Source organism: Elephantulus edwardii, unplaced genomic scaffold, assembly GCF_000299155.1.
Source record: "Elephantulus edwardii isolate Elephantulus edwardi_28Jun2011 unplaced genomic scaffold, EleEdw1.0 scaffold00017, whole genome shotgun sequence".
NCBI classification, from domain to species: domain Eukaryota; kingdom Metazoa; phylum Chordata; class Mammalia; order Macroscelidea; family Macroscelididae; genus Elephantulus; species Elephantulus edwardii.
In genome coordinates, this window is record NW_006399767.1 from 15,970,518 (window position 1) to 15,981,057 (window position 10,540).

Genomic DNA, 10,540 nt, shown 5'->3' on the forward strand with positions numbered 1-10,540 from the left:
AAAAATTGTGAGGTTTTTCTGATGGGTCATATTGAAGAAAGGAAAAGAGAGAAGAGAACCTACTATGTTGCCACTGTTTGGTTGGTCGTTTTGTGTTTGGGGTTTTTTTTTTGTTGTTGTTGTTTTTAAAAGTTCACATATTTCACTTGGAAGATTTCTGTATGCTTAGTATTGGTTTGGTTAAATGCTGTAATTTCAATACCCAATCCTCCTCTGTCTTAAGAGTTAGATTTATCTATTTCTTTCCTTACACATCCATTCACTAAAAAGAGTGAACGAACATTCTCCACTTTTTTCCTTCAATATGTGAATGTTCTGTTTCAAAAGTACACATAAAATGTGTTTTTTAGATTGAAGTTCAGTCTTTTTCCTGAGCCAGGTCCTTTGTACTCAATAAAAATAAAGCTTTGTACTGTAGAGGACTTTCTCTTTTATCTTTACCATATCTGATTATCTTTGGTTTGAAATGCATTAAACTCTGAAATGAATTGTCTTTTTGTTTGAGGCTCTTGCTTGCTCTTACTGGTATTTACACAATCATCTGCGTCTCTTCTCTTTCCTCTCCTCTCGCCTATTTTTTTCTCCACACACCCCACAGCATCCCCCCTCCAATCTTGATAAGTAAGCTCTCTCTTACTTACAGAAGCTCTCACTTCCAGGACATCATCAGTTCAGACATGATTCTGAATGCAAAGTTCCTTCCCTTGGTAATCAGCTGGGTGCATTGTGATTTCCTAAGGAACACACATCAGCCGCACAGAAAGATAATGGACATTCAAGAATTAAAATGGGCTTCAAAGTGAAAACTTTCCAGTTGGTGCTAAGACCCCCGTACTGATCATGATTAGGCCTTTCTTACGAATTTAACTGTCTACAGTATTTATACCAAATTTGATTTTTTTTGTTTTGCCTCTTTTTCAAAGCAACTAATTTTGACTTGAAAACCAGTGAGCCTTCAATGGGAAGTGGCAGTTGTAAGTCTTTTTTTCTTGGAAATTATTTTGCTGAAAGTTTATTTCCTTGTCTTCTTTCTCTCCACACCCCCCCCTCCCGCCCTTTTCTTTTGGCCCTACCGACCAGGTTAAAAGAGTGGAGACTTCTTTAAGACATGGATAGATGCAAACATGTAGGGCGGTTGCGCCTTGCCCAGGACCACTCCATCCTGAACCCTCAGAAGTGGTGCTGCATGGAGTGCTCCACCACGGAGTCAGTGTGGGCTTGTCTGAAGTGCTCCCACGTGGCCTGTGGCCGGTACATTGAGGATCACGCTCTGAAACACTTTGAAGAGACTGGACACCCCCTAGCCATGGAAGTCCGGGATCTCTACGTGTTCTGCTACCTGTGCAAGGACTACGTACTCAATGATAACCCCGAGGGGGACCTTAAATTGCTGAGAAGCTCCCTGTTGGCAGTCAGGGGCCAGAAACAGGACGAGCTGGTGAAACGTGGGCGGACGCTGCGGTCCATGGCTTCGGGCGAGGATCTGGTCCAGCTGCAGCGCACTCCTCAGGGACAGCCGCAGATGCTGACGGCTCTGTGGTACCGGCGCCAGCGCCTGCTGGCCAAGACGCTGCGGATCTGGTTCGAGAAGAGCTCCCGGGGCCAGGCCAAGCTGGAGCAGCGACGACAGAAGGAGGCGCTAGAGCGCAAGAAAGAGGAGGCGCGACAGCGGCGACAAGAAGTGAAGCGGAGGCTCCTGGAAGAGCTGGCCAGCGCCCCTCCGCGCAAGAGCGCGCGGCTGCTGTTGCACCCACCCCGCAATGTGGCCAAGGCCATGGCCCAGAGGCGGCCCTCCACTCTCCCTACCTCACGGAAAGGCCCTGGTGGCAAACTCAAGCCACACCGCAAGCCAGCCGTGGCCCCCGGCGTCACGGGCCTGCGGAACCTGGGGAACACCTGCTACATGAACTCCATCCTCCAGGTGCTGAGCCACCTCCAGAAGTTTCGAGAATGTTTTTTGAATCTTGACCCTTCCAAAACGGAACAACTATTTTCCAAAGCAACCAATGGGAAAGCTCAGCTCTCCAGCAAACCTGCTAGCAGCTCAGCCACCAACGTGTCCAGCAGGAGCGACAAGGCTGAGTTTTGCGACCGGGAGGGTCTTTGCTTGAACGGAGGGGTCTCCATCAGCAGGAGTCTAGAACTCATCCAGAACAAAGAGCCCAGCTCAAAGCACATTTCCCTCTGCCACGAACTGCACACCCTCTTCCGAGTCATGTGGTCTGGAAAGTGGGCCCTCGTGTCTCCCTTCGCCATGCTTCACTCTGTGTGGAGCCTGATCCCCGCCTTCCGAGGCTACGACCAGCAGGATGCACAGGAGTTTCTCTGTGAGCTCCTGCATAAAGTTCAGCAGGAACTCGAGGCTGAGGGGACCACGCACCGGATCCTCATCCCCTTCTCCCAGCGGAAGCTTACCAAGCAGGTCTTAAAGGTGGTGAATACCATATTCCACGGGCAGCTCCTTAGTCAGGTAGGTGCTTGTTCCATCCTGACCCCAACTCTTGCAATCACATGGGAGGGAGGCTTGTGTGCTATACTCCCCAGGCTGCTGTGCTAATTAGGAGGAAGCAAATCCATTGCCATGCAGCTGACAAAGACCCTAACAAGACAGCAAAGCTATGCAATAGTAGCTGCAAGGCTGTGAACCTTCACAGAAGCAGACGGTCTCAGCTTAGACCCCTAGACAAGCAGGTGGATTCAAACCCCCAACCTTTAGATAAGTAGGTCAGTGCTTAGGCCACTGCACAGGGCTCCTTAGACTAATTATAATAGCCAGTATTTCTGTAATTGTATTTATTTGAGAATAGCCATTGTACTTTTTATAGTACTTTGATGGGACTGTTTGTGAACTTGCCTCCTTCCTATCTTCCTGGCCAGATTTTTTTTTTGTTTAATTTGCCTGTTGCTTCATTTTCAGTGGAGGTCTTTACCTATAAAGGTAATATGGGTAACATATTTTTACTGTTTTTGTTTTTTGGGTTTTTTTGTGTTTTTTTTTAAACTAAACAGAGCATGATTGTAGTCCTGTTCCAAAGTACTCTGAAAGACCCATCTTCCCCCCCAGGGCTTGATAGACATTCCTCACAAGGAAGGGAGATGGTGGGGCAGATGCCAGAGGTCTGAGCAAGCAAGCCTCCTTCCTGGTCCTCATGGCCCTTGCTTTCCTGGATACTTCACCATCTAAGGATATAAGGGAAGAATATGCAGAAAGAGACTTTTTTATAGTACAAAAAAGAAGGGCATGAATTTAAGGGAGCCAGGTAAAACCTCAACATTGAGGTTTTATGCCTTGGTTTTTAAAGAGTTTTGTAAAGTATGATGAGTTGGGATAAGAATAATTTTATTTCAGTCTTTATTTTGTAGCACGTGTAAGAGGAGTAAGCTCATAAGCACTTTCTCTATATCTGGGAAGGTGATAGTGGGAGAGGAGTTCTAAACGAGCAGTGCTCTGAGGCTCTGCAGACACAGGGATCGGGAAGAGTGCCATGAGCAGGGCAGGGAGTGAGGCCAGGTGGATGAGGTACAAGCAGCAGAGACAGAGGCAAGAGTGTGTGAGTTAGGGAACCACATCATGGCCAGCAAGTTCTTCACCTCAGACCAGTTTCGCGCATGAGCCCATCACTTCCAGTCTGTACTGCTGTGGCATTCAATGTTGGCACTTGCCTTAAGAGAGAAGGGAGGAGGGAAAAAGGGTAGGTAATTGTCTCTGTGCTATGTGGTCTTCTAGTTCAGCAAACACCACATATTTAGAAATGTATGCCAGAGGTTATATGTACTAATTCTTTTCATTAAAATGATATTTATTACTTTGATACTCTATTTTTTTCAAACCATACATCTAGTTTTGCTCAAGTTACATGTCTTTAATAAAATGAGCACAAAATGTATGTGGGAAGCATGGAAGTTATATCACCTGTAAATGAATCTTTTCATTCTAGGTCACATGTATAGCATGCAATTACAAATCCAATACCATTGAGCCCTTTTGGGATCTGTCCCTGGAATTCCCTGAACGCTACCACTGCATAGAAAAGGGGTTTGTCCCTTTGAATCAGACAGAGTGCCTGCTCACTGAGATGCTGGCCAAGTTCACAGAGACAGAGGCCCTGGAAGGGAGAATCTACGCTTGTGACCAGTGTAACAGTGAGTGCTGTGTGGAAGATGGGGTGGGGGTGCAACTGGAATGTCAGGGTGAGGTGCTGCTTTTGCCCCTCTAGTCGAAATCACACTGATGGGATTGAGTTCTTAGGGCATCTTTTAAAGAAGGTCTTTTTTCTTTTCCATTTTGCTGAACACAAAGCTAAAATATGTATAAATGTTACATACTTTGAAAAAAGTAAATGTATGGCTTATGCCCCCTTTGGCCCCTCATGATTGGCATTAGTTGTTACTAGGAGGCATCTGAAATTGTGGCTCCTAAAATGGGAACCTAAGAGTATCAGAATTTAGCATCATGTTGCAATAGGGGCCACACTTGAATGAATGAATCAATGTGGAGCCTGACAGTTCTTACTTAACACGTTGCCGCACTTTTTCAATTGACGACCGTGCTTAGAAACATATTTGCCGTCATTTGCGGCAACATGTTAATCAAAATTCAGGTGGCACAGCCTGTTTGAGGGCTGTGGTATCAGAATGCTTTGGCACTGCACTGACAGATACAGAAGTGTGTCAGAAAGGATGCTAAAAACTGGTACGGTGAAGCCAAGAAAGCAAGTCTGAGGGTGTGTGGCTCATTGGTAGCGTTAGGTATTTTGAGGGTTTGTGAGGGGTTTTTCCTTCACATTCTTGAAAGGTTCATATTTCAGAAAAAATCATAAGGAATTCTTTCCTGTTGCAGCTTTCATTTTAAATTGAAATCGTTTCCATATGTGTATGTGGCCATCTATGCAGAGCCCATGCCTGGCTTGCCACAGCCCATGCTTCTGCTAACTTAGCATGGAAAGGAAACGGAAAACAGATACATGGGAGCTCACATGTGCTTTTACCAGAATACAAAGATCTGAACATTGAGGATGTGATGGATTGTGCAGAGAACTAGAAATCAATTTGCAACCATGTAATAGTTTAGACTACAAGGTTTTGAGAGGGGAATAAAATCTTTTGGTAGCATTTTTTAATGTGTTTGCATATAGTTTTTATGGGAAACCTTTGCTCTTTGAAGAATCAGAGCAAATATCAAGTCGATTTGATAATCATTTTGACATTTAAAAACACTAGAAATGCTATTCCTAGTTAACAGTGTACCCACCTGTCATGTTCCATATTGTGATACAGAGGGAGAAGAACTCTTTTATTAACAGATTATCTGGTTATGTTTTTGAATAGTGATTATAAAGCTTTTTGCCTGCAAGGAGCAGTAGTATGTTAACAGCTTTAACACCATCATTCTCAGACAAGATAGATCAGGCAAGAAGTACATTTATTTCTTTGGGGGGAAAAATAGAATTATTTTTCTGGTTGCCAGGACATGCTAATTTTCACAATTTCTCTAGACAAGTGCCAGTAACGATAGGAAAATAAATCTGCAGGGAGGAGACAAGAGGCTTTGATTTGCTTGTGAAGTTTCAGAACTATCAGCCTTCTGCCTTGCTGTGTGGCCAGTTTAAGCAAACAGCAACAGAACTGATCAGTCTCAGTTGAATCAGTAATTTTTTAAGAGTGTGTGTGTGTGTGAGAGAGAGAGAGAGAGAGAGAGAGAGAGAATGAATTTCATTTTAGGAAAACAAAGCCAGGTTCTGCATTGTCTTCATCTTAGCTCACATACTCCCTCTGCTGAGTGTGGCAGTCACTGCCAGGGTTCCCAAACAGCTGCAGTAACTTTCAAAAATTGACTAGTGACTAGGAATACAAAATAAAGCCAGGTCCCTCTTTTGAATTCTCTTTCTGTTCATGCCCCAACATATGACTACCAGCTCTGCATAAGCTGCTTCGATGGTATACTCATTGTACCGCAGTCTTATGAGAAGCAACAGCTCCACTTCCTATTGTCATAAAAAACTCTGATATGTCACGTAACTGTGATTTACTACCTTTCTCAAGTGGTCCAGACAGGGCTTGGATTCAAATGCCCAGCTCTTCAGACACTGAGACTATATGATAGCATCAGTTCAGAGGCAATCAGCAGGCACCACAGTGGACCATTACTAATTTTATATTCCCTATTATTCACCAACTAAATTAATATAATAACAGAGCAGTCATCAGTAAGTGGTTAGAAGACTTCTGCTGGAAATTAAGAGAACATTTCTGTCCATTACTTTGAAATTTAAAAATGCATTTCCCCCACAATTCAGCAGCTTTAGAAAGAAGATCAGAGTGTAAGCAGTAGGCCAGCTTAAAACAGGAGGACAGTCAGCCTTGTCTTGTATGTCCAGCTTTTTGCCAAGAAACTTGTTTCATTTTAAGCATGGCATACATATATAGAACACACTCACTGACATGCAGTTTAAACCAACTCATAACTCACCCTCTGTCAGGTTTCCAAACCTGTAAATCACTTTGGGAGACTGCCCTACGTTCTCCTGAAGAGCCGCTGATGGATTTGAACCACCAGGGACACAGCCTTTGGGTCACCCCACCATCAGGGCTCACTTAAATACAGCTAGCAGTGTCCTTTCTAAATAGGTGTAACTATTAAGCAACTTTTGCTAAAAGGAATGTCTGTTTAAATATTCTATCCTCTATTAATCTACAATCTTATTATCTTCTTTCTGAGTCTGAAACACATATATTATCACCCTATTTACTGGTAGGAAACTGAATAACTTGTCCATTAGTATGGACAACAAGAAGTATGATTAAGCCTATTTGCTTTTGTTGTAAAAAAAAAGTTTTTCAAGTTGTTATGGTGTCATAATATAATTTTCAAGCCCATATATAAAAGTATAAACCCAAATATATGCTTCTCTATCTCCACATTTCAGTGACCTTGTAGTAAACATTGTTCCATTAACAAATCCTTGATATCGGAAGCATATCTTACGGAACCCTTACCAACTCTGCAAGTTGGTGATGGCAAAAATTTAAAAATGGGTGTTATCAGGATTTGATTTGGTTCAACAGTTACCCCTAGGAACAGTAGCTTACAATGAGATAGAGCTTTATTTTTGCTTTAGGTAGGGAAGTCGGAAGCACATTCTGGGCCTCTTGCTTGGTGGCTGCATAGCCATCAGAGCCAAGCTCCTCTTTCTGCTCTGCTGTTGAGTGTATCTTCTGGCCTCAAAGTTACCTCATGATCCAAGAGGAGTTGCAGACAGTGCGAAGGACAAAGGATGCACCATAAGGAGTCAGCCCTCCTTAAGCAGTCATCCCTAGAGTACCACATAGTCATTCCGCCATCTCATCAGCCAGCTCTTGCATGACCACACTGTGCAAGTGTGTGAGGCAGGGTAGTACACTGCTGCCCCAAGTAAAACTGACCTTCAACTATTGAGAAATAAAGAGAATGCAAATGGAATGGCAAGTGTTATCTCTGCCATAGCTAGGAAAGAATAAGACTCTTGACAAATCTATGTCTTATACCCTCCCAAACCATATAGGCAAACGACGAAAATCCAATCCAAAACCCCTTGTTCTGAGTGAAGCTAGAAAGCAGTTAATGATCTACAGACTACCTCAGGTCCTCCGGCTGCACCTTAAAAGATTCAGGTGAGTTTGCTTGGGGCATCCCAGGATGCTGTGAGAATTGCTACCTCAAAGGTTTTTGTGAGGGCAAATGGATGTCTTTGGTGTTGGGAAGAAAAGCCTGTTCCTTTGAGACCTTGTACTTCCCACGGAGACTCTGGTCTTCTCACCCATTAGGCAAGTTGATGTCTTAGGCAAGTTGGCTCTGCTTACTTGGACAGCCGTCTTAGATATCTGTGTTGAAAGATTCTCTCACTTCACTTGGCCTTATGTAACTTCATCTTTAGGATAAAGTAGAAGATAATCTATGAAAAGAAGGGCTGTCAGTAAATTGTAAGAAAATTATTACCCAAGTTGGTTGTTTAGTTTCAGAGCCTACTGTAGAGTGTTCACAGAAAATGCATGTGGACTATTACTGCCATCTCTTTATGATGGGAAACCACAGTTGGAAGTGTAGGTTTTCTTAGTTCCCTGTTTTACCTATGATCACAAATGCCAGTTTTTAGTAGTAAAGCGTTTATATCCATGTCCTAGGTGGTCTGGCCGTAATCATCGAGAGAAGATTGGGGTCCATGTCGTCTTTGACCAGGTATTAACCATGGAACCTTACTGCTGCAGGGACATGCTCTCCTCTCTTGAAAAAGAGACCTTTGCCTATGATCTCTCCGCAGTGGTCATGCATCACGGGAAAGGGTTTGGCTCAGGACACTACACAGCCTATTGCTACAACACAGAGGGAGGTGCGTGCGCTTTACTCTGTGGGGACGGGGACACGGAAGAGGGTTGGTTTGTCCACATTTTATAAAGCCATGGTCATCTATGGAGGAAAGAACATACCATTAAAATCTAGGGGAATGAATTATGAAGCTTGAATTGGAAATTTTGGATCTATCACTTTCTAAGTAACAGCATAAAGGCATCAAGGGAACCGGCATGTCAACGTGTTTAGCACAGTGCCTAACACATAGTGCTTGCTCAGTTTGGGAGGTTGTCGTTATTAAAGCTACTATAGGCCTTCATCTTCTCCCTAGTAATGCAGAAACGACAGTACCATTTTAACCTCATGGAGATATTCTATTAATCTTATTTGAGCTCATAATAAAGCTGAGGACACTGAGCATTTACTATGTCCTGGGCACCATAGGAAGTGTAGGACTACAAGGACCTTCCCCGCTTAGCAACTGCTAGTCCTCATGCTCCAGAGGAGACCCTCCCAGCAGCTGCCCTGAGGCAGGTGGCCTGCGGATGCATTTCCAACAGTGTACATGTACTGACTCCCTTAGCCCTGGGGGCTGCCAGAGCCTTTGAACAAATGCATTTTTGTTCCTTCTAAATTTTCCTTTATCACTCCCTTTTATTTCTGTTTTCCCTTTCTTAGTCCTCCTTTCCTCTTCTTATCTCATAACCCTGATTTCCTGGCTCTTTTTGTAAAAACCCTAATAGGCAATGAAGAAGCCTTGACTAAAACAAGGACAAAATCTCCAGGCAGTCAATAAAAGTAGTATTATGGTGTTGTTTGTGGGAATGGGATTGCCAAAACCTCTTGATAGACTTCCATTTTCTTGTCTCTTCCCCTACACAGATAATCAAGGGTTGGCTATATTCAGAACCCCTCTGCCCCTTTTCTTTAGCCCTTGGTTTTGCCTGATCAAAAATATAAAAGTTGAGTAGTCATTTTCTTTCTTCCCTTTGGTTTTCTAGGTTTTTGGGTCCACTGCAATGACTCCAAGCTGAATGTATGCAGTGTCGAGGAAGTGTGCAAAACCCAGGCCTACATCCTGTTTTACACTCAAAGAACAGTGCAGGGCAATGCAAGAATCTCAGAAACCCAACTCCAAGCTCAGGGGCAGCCCAGGAACGACGAGGCCAAACCACAGACATTCCCCTGAATGGGAGGCACGTTATCAAGGACTGGCTTGTTTTTGAAAGTAGGAAATAAGGCTGACAGCTGGAACAGAGTGCTAGGTTTGGCTCTGGGTCTGGAGATAGAAGGTACCAACCAGGTAACTCCGGCCCTCTCATAAAATTCATAGTCACTTCCTTTTGAATGAATTTGGAAATACCCTCCTTTCATAAAACAAATCAAAAGGAGTAACTTCTATGAAGATTCTGAATATAGAGGGGCCTGTGTAGAGGAAAAGGGTGTAAATTGATCTGGCCAGAAAAGAAGCCATGTTTTCTTTCTGTTACATGACTGTCCTGGTGATCAGGGGCCTCCTGGCAACACCTTTGTGGGCAGCCCTGGAGCATGTGCTGTGAGGAGCCGGGGGCTGCCCGTGTGCTGGTACACTTGGTTCAGAAGGGGATGGTGAAGTCAAAGGATTTATTCCCACAGAGGAAGTATCCCTCAAAAGTTGAAAACCTGCATGCTTCCCTTCTTAGGGAGTAATGGTTGAAGAGTGGAGTGAAGTACATGGAGCAAATTCTCCATGCAAATGAGGTTTATCAAGTGTCGGGCCTCCCTGCCTGCTGCTGTCACTTAGTTATTCCTTTGTTCTCAGACTGCTATGAGTATCTACATTCTAAAGAAAGGGTAGTTCTTAGGGGAAGCAACAGCCTATTGTGTGTTGTTTCATGCTGGACAAAAGGGCACTCCTGGCACCTATCCTGGTTCTGAAGCAAATCCCTAATCCACCTATCTAGGCCAAGTATTTATTTTGGTTTTAGGGGTGGGCATACAGAGCCGGCAGTCCTAGACTTACCTGGCCGGCTGTTTCCCATGCTTTTCCACAGGGTGGCTTGCAGCTTCTTTCCTGGACCTGGAGAGCTACAACATTCTTGTTCACAACCAGGATTAGGAGCTTTTGCTTTCCTCGGCATGGGTACTGCCCAGGAATATGCCCCCTAAATACCCATTGTGCTGCTCAGTCTTGACCCATTTCCCACCCACACCAAGAGTGCCATGTCCTTTTCC

The 10,540-nt window shown here is 44.1% G+C and overlaps 1 protein-coding gene across 2 annotated transcripts in view; it reads left to right on the plus strand.

Moving 5' to 3' along the window:
- Positions 1-9,515, plus strand: part of USP49 (ubiquitin specific peptidase 49) — a 121,140-nt gene extending 111,625 nt beyond the window's left edge. Inside the window, exons 1-5 of one of the 2 annotated variants that reach the window (XM_006882000.1) lie at positions 1,109-2,470; positions 3,939-4,143; positions 7,542-7,650; positions 8,161-8,366; positions 9,328-9,515. In XM_006882000.1, coding sequence (XP_006882062.1) covers positions 1,109-2,470; positions 3,939-4,143; positions 7,542-7,650; positions 8,161-8,366; positions 9,328-9,515 — 2,070 coding nt within the window. Of the gene's footprint in view, positions 1-1,080; positions 2,471-3,938; positions 4,144-7,541; positions 7,651-8,160; positions 8,499-9,327 lie in introns of those variants that run through there. The other variant, XM_006882001.1, reaches the window with a different exon arrangement.
- Positions 9,516-10,540: the final 1,025 nt, after the last annotated feature.